We start from the raw sequence: 15,575 nt of genomic DNA, 5'->3' as shown, positions 1-15,575 counted from the left end.
TTAATTGTGTCTTTTTAATATAGGACAAAAAATTGATCAAAGCACTCTTTGACGTATTGGCACACCCTCAAAATTACTTCAAGTATACGGCACAAGAATCAAAAGAAATGTTCCCCAGATCATTTATAAAGTTGCTGCGGTCCAAAGTGAGCAGATTCTTGAGGCCGTACAAGTAGTTTTGCTGCTAGAGATGTTTAACATGTTGTTCTATTGCATTTTGAATAAAGAAGCAACACTTCCTTCAACACTGGTGTCACACTTTCTCCTCAAAAGTTCTGATTAGTTGTCATTGATTTTTACTTAAAATATTTTTTTCCATTCTTCCATAGTGAAGAACCTATCCTAAAATGATGTAATGTTGTACAAGCAGTTATCCTGCTCACGGTTGATGATATTCCTCTGGAAGCAGAAATAATTTAGGAAGCCTTGTGTGCATTCAGCTTTGGCTGTAAATCGGTGCACTACAGATTGCTTTCTGTCTTTTGTTATATGTTCAAAGAACAGTTGATTTGAATAGAAAATGATCTCTATTAAAAATATTTTCATTTTCAGTCTTTCTACAGGAAAGAAAGTTAGATTCCGTAGAACAAAAACATTCTATCAGCATGTTGGAAAATAGCAGAAATTGGCAACTACCTGCAAAAGTATCAAAATGATGCAATAGAAAGAAATAAAAAAAGATGTAACTAATATTTGGAATTTTAATTGCACTTGAACTTTGTATTTGGAACAATTTAGAAAAAAAAAATCTAAATTGTATTCTCCTTAGGTTTATATCTTACCTAAAAGTACTATTTCAATTGTATAGACTCGTAACTGTTCTTCAGAGCTGAATCCGAATTGGAACAATTATTCTCATTTCCTGTACTGCGTGATCAGAGAAGAGAATATATAATCTTTCTTGCCTCTGATAACAGGTACACAAACTTTATTCTTTATATATATATGTTATATATATATTTCATACATATAATATATATATAAAGTTTTTCTTTAAAAGAAAAGAAGATTTTCCAAATTTGACACAGAATTTTAATGTTTACTTTTTATAATTTCTTGGGTGGAGGAGGAAAAATTATTCCCCGTATATTTTCTGATAACAGAAGAATGTTGTGCTTGAATGATCAGTAATCTTGCCCCTCATAAAGAATGTCAGTGTAGACAGTTTCAGCTCTTTTTGGTACAGCCATATTGGTTGTTCTTAGCAGAATAGATGAAGAGGTGGTGGTAATTGGATACACACTGTTTCTTTTTCTAAAAAAAAAGCAATGCATTCTCTTGTGTATTTATGCTACTGATTTAGTGCTGTAATGGTAGCAAAGCTACTGGCTGATGTAGTAACTGGAATAGGCAGGTTTCATTGTCTGTACTGGAAATGTTTTACAGATTCTTTTATTTTTTTTCTCCCATTCTTAGGTTACTGGGTCTGATCGATACTTTACCTAAGCTAAAAAAAAATGTAGATGCTGCTTTATAAGCATTATTACCAATATGTAAATTATGTACAAATGTCGGCAATATTTTCCGTATGAAATTAAGTTAATATTTACCATGGTAGATAGGAAAGAAAAGTTAAAATGCAACTGTATAAACTGCAATAAGATTTTGTTACTTTATATAAATGGCTCTGGTCATAGACTTACAGTAAGAGATCCACACAGTTGTGTTAATACTGCCAGTTTTATCATTGTAAACCATTGTAAATGTAACCTATAGCTCTACCCATTTTACTTTAACTACCTGGTCTTTCTGTATTTAGTTTTATTTTTCTGTTAGACCTCTAAAGGAGGCACATAAAGGATTTTTGTTTGTTTAATCATTTCATAATAAACCACAAAGATTACTATTAAAAAAAATCATGTGTTCTTCTTAGAGATCGGTAGACAGGTGGACAGAATGTAAACCCAGGCCGATTTCTGCCCGCACGTCAGCTGTCAGCATCGTGATAATTTGCCTCCACGCACCTGACTTCTAAAAAAAATATCTGACCAAATATCAACTTTTTGATGCAGGGATTAGTGGGCTAAATTAGTGGAGTCAATCCCAGAAGTAGTGAGGGGCTGGAGGCAGGCCAGGTGTAGATTTAAAAAGTAGACCTTCAGAAAAACACTTTTGAGAGGCTAGTTATCCATTATGAAGATTCTGCGCCTTTGAGGAGATATCATTCACTTGTCAGATGGCTGGGAATTCGATCGTATACCTCTGCTTCAGCAATGAGGTTTGTATATGTACACAGCTCATCTAGGTGCACACACAGCAGATATGAATGAGAAATATTGCTGCCTGCACTGTATATCAGGCTAACATGTTGGAAAGGCAAATAATGCTAAGGAGACAGCCCCAATTTGGAGATTGCCAGGGTCACTGGGCTGGTGATTTTTTGGAATGGTTTTAAATCGCTAGTATGGTCAACCACTGACTCTTAAAAGAGCTGTTGTCGGGTTTTTATGTATCTGTTGGTGATGGTGAATCACTGGTAACAGATGAGAATGGTTTCAGTAATGAGATAGTGATGTATAATCATGATGTAACAGTTACATCAGCAGTCATGTGTAGGAGACTGCGAAGATGAGATGAAATAGTCTGTAGAAGAGAGAGACGTACTTACCTAGAAGCTTAGAATGTAAGATAGAATAAAGCTTTATTGTCCATGCAAAAGTGTAAATTTGACTTTGGATTCACCTCCAGTACAACATATAATCATACAGTCATTAGTTAAGCACAATAAATACTTCATGTACACCTACATTCATATATTTGTGCATATGTTACACACATCCATACCATATAAATATAACACATTGCCATTAAAGCACTTACCGTAGTTAAAATAAATAAAAACAGTAAATTAAATTTACATTATGTTCTTTAGTAAGCATATGACAATGGGAAAGGTGTCATGACAGCTCTTTTAAGAGTCACTGGTTGATTGTACCAACCTGGATCAGTCTGCTCAGAGAATGAGCACTGACAACCTTGGAATACATGTTAAGTGTATCCTTAGCATCGTAGTCACACTGTTGGCACAGGGGTTTCTAGAATGCACGACTGCTAGTCACCCAAAGCACGGCCGCAGCAACGTCACTTCAAGGCCAACCTATGGCTGTGGAGGTTACCTGAGTAGGATGAAGGTAGCAGGAGCTTCCCACCACCCTTCCTCCCCTGCCCACCATCATCATATTCCATCTTCCAGGCACTTCCACTAAAGCCCTTGTCTATTCCAGTGCCCACGGCTGAAGATGAGAGATACAGCGGCCAAAATCTGAGGAGGTGTCCAATGGGTGCTCTCACAACAAGGCCGGCCACCATGTCCACTTTGCTATATAGACCTGGAGGTGAGCAGCCTGTCTCCACCACCTCTGAGGCAACAGTGAGTACCTCATAGAAGTGTACGTGAACGCAGGGAGCATAGAGCACTAACGGATTCACCATGGTTACACTTTTCATATTCTATATAGCACAATGGAGCACTTGAGTATCTTTACATACACTCTAATGCATTGATCTAGGTGTAAGCATCGCAGTTCATCATGCCATGTATGCTCCATTTAATATTGATTGTCTGCTGTTTCCCCCCCCCCCCCCCCCCCCCCCCCCATGTGTGTTGGAGCACGACTATGAATGAATCAATGTGTAAGCGCATCTAAACAGCAAGAATGTAAATCAAAAAGATGGAATTAGTCAGCGAGGTTTGCAACAGGTTTTTAAAAACTGGAACCAGGGAACCGGCCAGGTGCGCACAGCTCCCAGGGGAAGAGGGACATGCCCTGGCACTGCCCCAGAACCCCGGAACTTCCACCCCCCCTCCATCCCCCAGCATCTTAGCACTGTCCCCTGGCAGTGACAAGGGTCAGTGCAGTGGTGGCTCTGGCTTCTTTGGGGATGGTGCTCTTTAACCATGGGGGGAGGGGGGGGGGGGTTGTCCATGTGCATTTGGGGGGGTTTCTGTGTGCGTGAGAGGAGTTTGTTTTTTTTAAATCGAAAATTGGGACGTCCTTCAAAAACGCTGCCCCGATCTCGGGATTCCCGGCACTGCTGGATTTTTCCAGCCCCGCCCGCCAGCGTGATGGTGAGTGCCACGCCCTGGATCTTTTGCACTCAGTGAGAAATGGAAGAATTCCACCCATGGTATTTAACATGACAAAGTAATTGGACCTGTTGAGTCTGAGCCAGCTCGGAGAGATATAGAACATAGAACATAGAACATAGAACAGTACAGCACAGAACAGGCCCTTCAGCCCTCAATGTTGTGCCGAGCCATGATCACCCTACTCAAACCCACGTATCCACCCGATACCCGTAACCCAACAACCCCCCCCTTAACCTTACTTTTATTAGGACACTACGGGCAGTTTAGCATGGCCAATCCACCTAACCCGCACATCTTGGGACTGTGGGAGGAAACCGGAGCACCCGGAGGAAACCCACGCACACAGGGGGAGGACGTGCAGACTCTCACAGACAGTGACCCAGCCGGGAATCGAACCTGGGACCCTGGAGCTGTGAAGCTGCTTTTTCATTGTTCCTTTTTACATTTTCTTTTTCAAATATTTATTCAATCTGTATTTCAGATTCAACCGTCTGTATTTCAATGTTCATTGGATCATTAAAAGCATTGTTATGCTGGAATATGGTAGTTATATAAAAAAGTAGTAATCACCATTTAAGAATCCAAAGTTTCACAATGGCACACTTGCAAAAAATATACTTGAAGGTCAGTTGAGGCAATGACTGAAAGATTGATAAAACCCAAGAAAATGAAGTATCATACAGCCTTGTTACAATAGATCCCCAGCAGAAATTGTGAATTTGCCATCGAGAAGCAAGATAAACAGACTATCATGATTTATTTTTCTTTGTGATGGTAGAAAAGCTGCTTTTTGACATTTAAATGCAGTTGTCTATTTCAACTCTGCTGCAAAGTGAGTTGCCAATCGCCCAGTCATACGCATGGGCAACAATGTAGTTTGATCAGCAAGATCTGTGTTATTGCCACAGTATAAAACTGCAAGATCAGATTTTCAATACTTGGCCTGAAAACAAAGACACACACTCAGATAAATGTGAAAACGAACATGAGACTTTGGAACCAGACAATGCCACGTTGGTTTCTCTTCAAAAGCAGCATCGTTCTTCCCATTAATTCTGATGAGTTTTTAGTGGTGGTGCTCAAGAAGGTCAGGACTACTGCATCTGCTGCAATTTTGTTCGTCTGGACAAAGTATTTGAATCTTTCAGTGTATGAGCTCCGGTGCTCAGTGGTTTCATCATACTGTCCCATAGTGCCAAAAACATCTTGTCATTTTTACTACGGGAAGGTTTGCAATAAGCACAATGTGCCACCAAGTTTTTAGTACGACCTCGCTTCTCTTTTTCCCTTTCAAATGAGGTCATCCTGAGCTCAGCCTGTTCCCTTCAGAGTTTTGAAAGGGGTGTTGCAAAATTCCCCTAGCTCTCGATTAATGGTCGCAGGATATTTGTTACTTTACTTGCTATTCACAGTAGAGGGAGCACTGATCCAGAACTTTCCAGGAAGCAATGTGGCAAGCTTCTTCTCATGCTGTTTTCACCAAAATCGCGGTTTAAATTTTGGTTCCTTCAATGGTTGTTGCTATTATTCGGCACTCCTCCATTGCCAGCTTTTGTGTAGTGATGTAGTTATCATCTTAATCCTTTTTTGATGGCTGCAACGTGGATTGATGATTTTACTTGCTCCACCTGATTTCTACAGTTCTTTTTCGGGTGTTTGCTCGATGAAACCTGTCTACAGGGAAGAGAAAAAGACTTCTGGAGCAATTTATTAATACCACCCTCACCTACATCACCCGAATCAATGTGACAAGGTAGATAGATATTCAGCTTCACTCACCTGATGCAGGCTGACATAAACCAAAGAAACAATGGCCTACGCAGGACTGTCAAGGAAAATTAGACCTTCTTAACATTATCAAATAATTAGAACAGCAAGATGCTGTTCAAAATGCTGTTTCAAATGAGTTCAATGATGTTTGGTATAACTAAACCAGGTGAAAGGTGAATTAGTAGTAAAACAGACAGTTTTAACTAACGTTACAGCTTCACATACTGCACAACTGAATTCAACAGGCCCATTATAGAGTGCCGAGAGAGAAAGACAAATCTTGTATTGATCTTGCAAATCACACCTAATGCAGGAAACTGACTGGCAAAAAACTGCAATAACTGTGCCTGACTGCTATCAGTATCGCGGGACAAGAATTCCAAAAGAGCCCTGTTGTTTCTTCTGCCAATGTTACGATAGATCTTTACATGTCACATAATTGTCTTGTTTTTAAGTTGCAGGACGACCAGTAACATTCTTGTAAACTAACTTTATTAAGAATAGAACAAGAACACATATTGTAAGGCCCGTGCAGCCTTGCTGCAGTCTACATTTACATGTGCCAGCTGCCCTGTGACCCTGAGGTCAGGTGACCCCAAGAGGCATGTACCGTATTATATCCAATACTGGAGTCCACCCTAATATAAGATTTTCCTTTTTTAAAGAAAAGTTAAAATACTTCAGACTAGTTTTGGTTAGAACCAGACTGTGCAACACAAAAGGCAGCTTTACGATTTCTCCCGTTTTGGGAGAATCTTGCCCTTAATGCTTTGCCTTGCTTTCCCACCATTCCATTTGTGTCTGCAGTTGTATGATCTCTAGTTTTCTAAAGTTTCAACAGATCGAATACGGAACGTAGTTGTCTTTTCGTCATTAGTAATGCAGGAGAGGTTATGGAATGTTATTCCTATATGTCAGTAAGAATCTGTTAAGATGTTTCATCAGCGAACCTTGTTCCCTGGTTGCTTTGAAGGTATTTTTCATTATTTGGCTGAAACATTCTGCTAGCCCATTAGTAGCAGGGCGGTACAGTGTGGACTTAATATGTTGACTACCATTCTCTTGGAAGACACTTTCGAATTCTTGTGAGACAAATTGAGGGCAGTTCTCGTTTACCAATTGTTCAGGGAATCCAAAATGACTAAACGCTTGTAGCTTCTCAATAGTCATCTCTGATGGGGTAAATTTAATCATAGTGACCTCTGGCCACCTGGTATGAGCATCGACTGTTACCAAGAACATATGTCCTTCAAAAGGTCCTGCCAAATCCATATGCACACATTCCCCATTGCCAAGCCTCTTCAGGCCATTCCCATGGGTGCAGCAATGCTAAGTTGGCTGGTTTCTTACCTTCGCACAGGGAGAACATGTTTTAGCTTTCCCTTCAATTTTCGCATCCAGTCCAGGCCACCAGAAATAACTTCCCGCTATTTCCTTCATGTGTACAACTTTGCAATGGCCCTCATGCAGCTTCTCTAACACCCATTGCCTCAATGGTGATGGAATAATCACTCTGAGTCCCCCTAGAAGACATGTTAACTGTACTGACAGCTCCAATCTCCTGGAGTAGTAGGGTTCAGGTTAGGTTCCAGTTCTGAAGTCTTCCCTCATAATACCATATCATCACGGTGACACAGGGACTCGGGTTCGACTCCGACCTTGGGTATCTGTCTGTGTGGAGTTTGCACATTCTCCCTGTGTCTGTGTGGGTTTCCTTTGGGTGGTTGGTTTCCTCCTACAGTCCAAAGATGTGCAGGTTAGGTGGATTGACCATGCTAAAATTGTCCCTAAGTATCCAAATGTTAGGTGATGTTACGGGCATAGGGCAATGAGTAGGCTTGGGTAGGGTGCTCTTTCAGAGGGTCTGTGCAGACTCGATGGGCCGAATGGATTCTTTCAGCACTGTAGGTATTCTATCACTTCTGAGAGTAAGGGTCGCTCCGAGTATGTTTCCTTATTTGTTTAGAAGCGACTGGTGTGTTGTCTACTTTTTCGAAGTAAAAGATATTCCCATTTGAGCAGTCTGACGACTACTTGGCAATGGTAAGATTGACAGTCCATCCGCATTATCATGTAGACTTGACTGTCGGTGAAGGCAAAAGCAATGTCCATCTTTGCATTCTACTTGTGGCAAGTGACAGAATTCCTGTGTTTGGTCCAAAAATGGTAGTTAATGGATGGTGGTCTGTCAATAATGTGAACTTCCTCCTCTACAGGAATGTATGGAATTTCTTATCCCAAAAATGATCCCTAATGCTTCTCTTTCAATTTGGCCATAGTTACTTTCAGCTTTGCTCAAGGTTCAAGAAGTAAAAGCTTCTTTCTTCGGGTCTTTCTTCACCCGGTGGGATGATGTGAGAGACCACCGCTTCAACGCCATAAGGAGGTGCATTGCAAGTTATCTGTCAGGGTTAGGTAGCATCAAAATGCGTGAGAACTTCAGATTTAAATAACGCATATTTGGCTTGCATGAAAGCTTTGTTGCATTGATCCGACGACTTCCTCATCTTGTTCTGGCAGAGGTTATAAAATGGTTTCAAAATTGTTGACAAGTTTGGGACAAATCTTCCACTGTAGTTCAACAATCTCAGGAAGGAACGTAACTGGTTAATATTCTGAGGTGCAGGTACCTCTGTCATGGCATTAACCTTTGAAGGATATTTGTGAATGCCACTGGCATCAATCACATGTGCCAAAAACTCAAAGGACGATTGGAAGAACTCACTCTTGCCCTTATGGAGTCTCAGACCATGGTCTCCCAATCTCTGGAGATTCCTCTTTGTCTCCTCCAATGACTAGGATATCATCCAGATAGCACTGAACTCCACTCAGTCCACTCAGGATCTGACCCATTGCTTTTTGAAATGATGCAGGAGCTGATGTGGTACCAAAATGTAATTCTCAATACCAGTACAAGCCTTTATGACTCCTAATTGTCAGAATTTCCTGTGACTTCTTGTCGACATTCATCTGTAAGTAAGCTTGGCTCAGATTAATTTTGCTGGTCCTTCAGTGGAACCACTTCTCCTGTGTACTACCCTCGATGGCCTTAAGGGACCAATATTTCCCTGGCACCAATGAGCCTGCTGTCCCAGTGTCAACTTCCATCCTTACTAGCTGTCCATCAGCAGGGGAGTGACACAGTATCAGTGTGTAATACCAGCAATGGCTAGCAGATTCTGTGATAATTCTTCCTCTGACTTGGGTCGCTTTGCTTTTCTCGATCCTTTTGTACTGCATGGAGATTCCTCCTTTTATTTTGTTTAAATGCTGCCTTGGTTTGTTCTTGCTGCTTATTTTTACTTTGAGCTTGCTATTTCTTCCTGCAGGCATGCTCAATGTGCCCCCCCCCCCCCCCCCCCGCCCAACTTTCACTGTACCATGGGCTGGATTCTCTGTCCAGCTGCACCAGATCTCTGGTTCAGCACGCCGGCGGGATGTTCCATTTTGAAGGCTGGTCAATGGGGTTTCCCATTGTGGGGCAGCCTTACGCCTTCGGGAAACCCCCGGGCTGCTGGCAAAATGGACCACCCCGATGGCGGAAAATCCAGCCCGTTCAGCAGCAGAATGCCCTGGCTTTGCATGTCGGTAACATTGGCGAATCCTGGGATTCTTGAGTGTCAATTCAGCAGCCATTTTGTGTATTTGGGTACACAAACTTGCTGAACCTCCTTTGCAGCCAGCTCCATAGAAACAGCAATTTCCACAGCCTTCTGCAGAGTAAGATTACTCTCAGTTAGCATTGACCACAAACCGATCTGTCCCAAATATTGTTGTTCAGCACATCTCCGAACTTCTTATATTCTGCAAGTTTTTTAAGCACAGCCATGAATTACGTGATTGACTCCCCCCTTCTATGTCTCTTTTATGGAATCTAAAGTGCTCTGCAATCTCCGAGGGTTTCAGCGGAAAATGTGCTTGCAAAATATCTACAATCAGCTTGTAAATCTTAATGTCTGGCTTCTCAGGTTGCATTAAACTACGGAGGAGATTAAACATTCCCCCCACCGCCCCCTCCATCACGCTCAAGAAAGTGGGCACCATAATATCTTTAGCTATTTTGTTTGCCTCCGCGAAATAGTCAAACCGTCAGTACAGGAGCTACATTGCTCCACATTTTCACCAGAGGCTCCACGACGCCAAAAACTCCCAGTTTTTCTACTAATGGATGTTTCCCGTATTTGCACTTCGCAACCGCGTTTTCATCAGCTACCTTGATTCCCTCACAGACAAGGCAATGACCCGCGCTTCAGCCTCTTATTTATCACAGATAGCTGTATAATCTGTTCTGCAGGCAGATTATCGTTACTCATGTCCACCTAGCCTGTTAGTTCTCCATTGCATGTGTCACACCTGATGAAAAGTTTTCCTTTCTAACTTTTTTCCCCAACTATTCTCGCTAAATTTCTTCTTCCTAGGGTGCTAGCCAGCCCTACGTTCGTAGTCCTCATCGTCAGTTTTTATGCTGTGTTTTGGAGGTGTGATACTCGAGTGCACCGAGATTTAAAACAACGGAGCTTTATTTGCAGTGCGTTATCTCTGTACTTCTCTCGCTGTTTCCCTCGTTAAGACCTATAATATCATTTTGTGTGAATTCATTAATACAACAGAACTTCACTAGAGCGAATAAGAATTAATGTAAATACATAAATGTTTTCCTTACAATTCTGTATATATCCGTAAAGGTATAGCTGGGATGAGGAATATTGTATTACAGTTAATCTTTTCTTGTTTAATAAATGTTTTATTCTTTTGTTAAAAGTTAAAGATCCTATGACTCTGTTCATCCACATCTCTAAACAAAAAAAATTATGCTTTATTGAACCGGGGTCCACTCCGGGACCTGACTGTTCAGTTGTAACATCAGCTGGCATCATAACGACATTACTCAAAAATTCCCCCAGAAATAACGTCCACAATACATAGGTGTCGGTGTGACAGTTATATTTTTAATAAATACATTTTCATTTACATGGCTGTCTAAATCAATGCAGTCAATTAGAATATTCCCTTAGATGTCCGATTATTTTTTGGTCAATAGCACAGCGTCGAATTACAAAAAAAATGGGAGTTCTTAAAATATCGTTTCCCAAACTTTGAAAAGTGAAGAAATACAATGTAAACTGGAATGGTTCTTAATAGACAGTCTACAAATTAGTTTCATCATTAGAAAGCTGTTACCATATCATTGTAAATGAAACATTTTCAAACATAGAGAAATCCGGACATAAACAGTTATCAGAGGAAAGCACGCAAAAATTCATTGTACGAGATCATTCCTTGCAGATACTTGTCATAATATGAAGACAGGTAGTAAAATTCCTCCTCGGTTATGTTGATACCATATTGCCGCAGGACCTGCAAAAGAGAGGTTAAGAAATTAAGAACTCGGATTAAATATCTGTGGGAACTACATAGAGCAATATTAGTAATTCACACATTACTGTTTGTGAAATATCTTTGTCTATTTTAAGGTGTTAATCTACTTTAAGGCATCTTTATTAACATTGATACCATTGTGACCACTGAGTCTTGCTCCAGGTCAGGTTTCAATAAAGGATCATTTGCCACCCTGGAATTTCGAACAATATAGTAAATTAGCAGGTGGTGTTTACTGGGAATTACTATTACCCCATTTACAGAGTCCTATATTCAATCATGGTAAAACATTGATAGGCCTTTTTAATAACATTACAGTTTGTTATTTGTGTACGACAAGAATGGAAAGAAGCACGGAATTGTAGGCACTTGCTGGAAAATGGGGAGGTAATGAATGGAAAAAGCAAGGATAAATTAACAGGAAAATAAGTTTTGAATAAACCAATTATTCTATTTTTGGTTTTACAATGCTCCAACATCATAACAAATGCACTTGTCATGTAAAGGAAAAAGACCCCGAGTTTGTTATCGGCCCACATTCAGGAAAGTCAAACAGTGCCCGTAAAGTCAAAGCAAAACAGCAAAATATTCTGTTGAAAAAAACCTCCATCATCACCTTACTCAACAGAATCCAGGCTTATTTTAAAATCAGAACGCTAACCTGTCTAAATTGAAAAAGTGAGATGTACCCACTCCCACCGTCATCGTAGGCTTTGAAGGTACGACGTAATAGCTTCCAACATTTTGTTATGCATGGCTGGATACGCATCATTAAGTCAGTAAATATCTTATGTTCTGCTCCAGGACTCATCTGTAAGAGAGAGAAGTCTCCCATAACAAAATGAAAATGGAACTCTGTGATAGGGTCCAACAGAAAAGAAAAACTATCTGAAAAAGGAGGCGTGGGAAACAGAGCAACAAAGCGGCCAGGTAGATCGGAGGAAAAAAGTTAAGTTCCATAATGATGCTACATCAGCTGATAATGCGATTATGATAATGCGCTAACCAGTGAAATAGTTTCCTATGGAACTGAAGGAAAAGGCAAAGAGCCTAGCAGCTGGTCACTGCCCATCCCACTTCAGCATATGCTTATCTAAAGGAGAAAGAGGGAAAGAAGTGAAATAGTTGGAATTATATTAGAAGACTAAGGATTGTGAGAGAGGGACAGAAAGTAATTATTTTACAGTCAAAAGTCTACTTGTTTCTTAGTTACAATTTGTGCAGTTCAGCACTTGTAATGGAAGAGGTCAACGAGAAGACTTTTCTCAGCATAACTAGAACAAAAGCTGGAAAACGGTACTGTGTCACTGCGCCATTGCATTAACAACTTTTATTACTCTCTAAATAGAGTTTTCTTTTACACATTGGAATCAATAATTTATATCGCTTTGGTCATTACGTCAACACTTTTTGTTGTAGCCTTGTGCATGTTTCATTCTTTGACCTCAGTGTATAGCTTTGTCAGCTGTTGATTTGGTATAAAAATAATTCAATCAGTGCAAGAAGAATATATAGGGGTCCACTGGCTAGTTAAGCACACAGATTATCTGGTTAAAGTTGTCACCATGGGAAGGGATAGGTCATTTAAATGGTGACAACCAGTGAAGAGAAGGCCAGATAGAAAGTGTGGAATCACCTCCTCACTTTTAATTGTAGATTGATGATGTGGTGAATGTTCTGGGACCCATCAGTGAGAGAAATATGGGACATCAGCTTAAGGTTGCATTGTAGGAAATTATTTCCAACAATGAAGTGCTGGTTTGCATCTCAAACTCCTGATATGGGATTCAGGATCACAATCTTTTAAATCAGAAGTGATCAGCTGAATTAAGACAACATGAAGGCAGGATGGCAGGTTAATAGGGTGGTGAAAAAGTCATCTGGGACACTCTCTTTTATCAATCGGGACATAGATTTCAAAAGCAGGAAGGTCATGGTATAGAACTTTGATGCCACAGCTGGAGTACTGTGTGCAATTCTGGTCACCACATTATAGGAAGGATGTGATTGTCCTGGAGGAGGTGCAGAAAAGATTCACCAGGATGTTGCCTGGGATGGAACATTTTAAGTTATAAAGAGAGGTTGGATAGGCTTGGGGTGTTTTCTCTGGAGCAGAGAATATTGAGGGGTGACCTAATTGAGGTATACAAGATTATGAGGGGCATGGACAGGATGGATAGGGAGCAGCTGTTCTCCTTAGTTGAAGGATCAGTTACAAGGGGACACAAGTTCAAAATGAGGGGTGGAAGGTTTAGGGGAAATTTGAGGAAAAACCTTTTTACCCAGAGAGTGGTGGCGGTCAGGAATGCACTGCCTGGGAGGGTGGTAGAGACAGGATGCCTCACATTATTTTAAAAGTACCTGGACGAGTACTCGCCACACCATAGCATTCAAGGCCAAGGGCCGGCAAATGGGATTAAATGCTTTTCATGCGTCGGTGCAGACAGAATGGGCCAAAGGGCCTCTTCTGCACTGTATTATTCTGTGATTCTGTTACCATTTGATCAAGATTCTAGGGTCAGAAGATTTTTGAAAGTAAATAAACAAAATACGATCCCTTTATATTTTTGTTAAAACCAAAAATACTGCTCACAATTCATTCCTCTGCTCATATATAGGTATCTATGGCTTAAATTAAAGAAAAACTCTGGTATTCATGGGTGTTCCTTACTTTAGGTAGGTATGACCTGCATAGTTATGTTGGCATAATTTTGGGTAGGAAATATGGACTCAGCCATTTGCTCCCACGGTTTCCTCTAACAATCCACCTCTTCTAATGGACCAGTTGAGAAGCTTTCAACATGTGGTTGGAAGGGTGCAAGGGAGAAGGAGAATGTCAGCGTTCAGGAAAATTAACCTCCATAGTTATATGACCCACAATTTAGCCAAGCAATAACATTGTTTTTTTGGTATTGTGGCAGATTCAAAAACGCATCCAGCCTTTATTGCATAATCAATTAAAACAGCCAAGAAAAAAGTAGACTTTCCCCAGCATAGAGATAAAGCAGGTAATTTTTTACTGTTTCAACATTTGTTTTATTGTTCATTGTACGCACTGGGATCTTTGGAATTGGGATTTTCATTCTCTGTGCTGGGTTCATGTTTAATGGCCCCAGTGACAGGACAATACGCTGAAGAAATTCATTGTATGCAAAACGCCCAGTATTCTTGATATCATACTTTTTTGCCAGCTGCTGGAACTCTTCTGGTTTCATTATTATGCAAAATGTCTTCAATATATCTGAAAAGTTAGAATTTTGAAGAGAAATATCCAAGAGTTTATACATTTTACAAATATACATGCTGAGTGCAAACATACTTTTCAATCAGGCTATCTTTCTGAGCGGAAGAGTTGGATAAAATTAACGTAAACTTTATGTGAATGCAACACTGGTTAGGTTCAACAATATTTAGCATGCTTCAAGGTACAGAAATAACACAAATGTTTAATTGGATCTAACCACCAAAAATTGATCCTCTGCGCAATCCAGTAAATGATTAGATATAGCCCAGGAAACATACACCAATCTCGAAAATTCTAAAAAGCTGACACATCCAGGCAGGTTGACAACAGAAGATCAGGCCTATGACATACTATTATACTGGAATGCACTGCCTGGGAGGGTGGTGGAGGCAGGATACATCACATCATTTAAAAAGTACCTGGATGAGACTTGGCACACCACAACATTCAAGGCCAAGTGCTGGCAAGTGGGATTAGGTGGGCAGGTCAGGGCCTTTCAAATAAAATAAATAAACAAAATACGATCCCTTTATGTTTTTGTTCAAACCAAAAATCAGTTATACATATACAGTTATACTCTTGGGCAGGGAGTAACCTCATGTAATCTGTAGAGACATTACAGATATTGTGGATACATTTTTTAAAATGTTTTTATTGAGGATTTTTTGCAGTTTACAGAACAAAGGTAAGCATGGACATATATCAAAAACAAAAGAAAAATAAAGAGATATATATGTACATCGGTTGTCTTCTGTTATTTACATCGGTTGTCTTACATTATTTACAATTGTTACGGCTTCTCATTTTTCGTTTTCCAAGAGGCATTTGGTTCCAGTTTAGTCCCCTATTCCCCACTCTCCCCTTTCCTCCTGACTCCCTCCGTCTCTGGCCCTCTGGCGTGCCTTCTTCCCTCATCTGCTCTCATGTCCTGTTCCAGTTGTGTTGGCGTGATGCCGTGTATTTGCTGGGCATGGTTCATATCTCCTTATTCCCCCCTCCCACCTCGCATTGTTTTCCTTTGGCTTACTGACTATTGGCTACAATCAGGTCTGGGAACAACTGGGTGAATGGCTCCCTTGTTCTGTGGAAGCC

General features: G+C 40.5%; 2 protein-coding genes across 3 annotated transcripts in view; one reads left to right on the top strand and one right to left on the bottom strand.

The window, feature by feature from the left end:
* Window positions 1-1,856, top strand: part of scube1 (signal peptide, CUB domain, EGF-like 1) — a 300,902-nt gene extending 299,046 nt beyond the window's left edge. For both annotated transcript variants that reach the window (XM_038780754.1, XM_038780753.1), the window contains one exon: window positions 24-1,856. In XM_038780754.1, coding sequence (XP_038636682.1) covers window positions 24-176 — 153 coding nt within the window. In that variant the 3' untranslated portion in view covers window positions 177-1,856. The remainder of the gene's footprint in view (window positions 1-23) is intronic.
* An 8,933-nt stretch (window positions 1,857-10,789) lies between these two features.
* Window positions 10,790-15,575, bottom strand: part of efcab6 (EF-hand calcium binding domain 6) — a 177,481-nt gene continuing 172,695 nt past the window's right edge. The window contains 3 exon segments of the mRNA XM_038781176.1: window positions 10,790-11,218; window positions 11,901-12,050; window positions 14,296-14,480. Of these exon segments, the coding sequence (XP_038637104.1) occupies window positions 11,099-11,218; window positions 11,901-12,050; window positions 14,296-14,480 (455 nt within the window). The 3' untranslated portion in view covers window positions 10,790-11,098.

This window comes from Scyliorhinus canicula, chromosome 20, assembly GCF_902713615.1.
Source record: "Scyliorhinus canicula chromosome 20, sScyCan1.1, whole genome shotgun sequence".
NCBI lineage: Eukaryota > Metazoa > Chordata > Chondrichthyes > Carcharhiniformes > Scyliorhinidae > Scyliorhinus > Scyliorhinus canicula.
The sequence above is the reverse complement of the archived record's forward strand: the minus strand, read 5'-3'. Positions and strand labels throughout refer to the sequence as shown.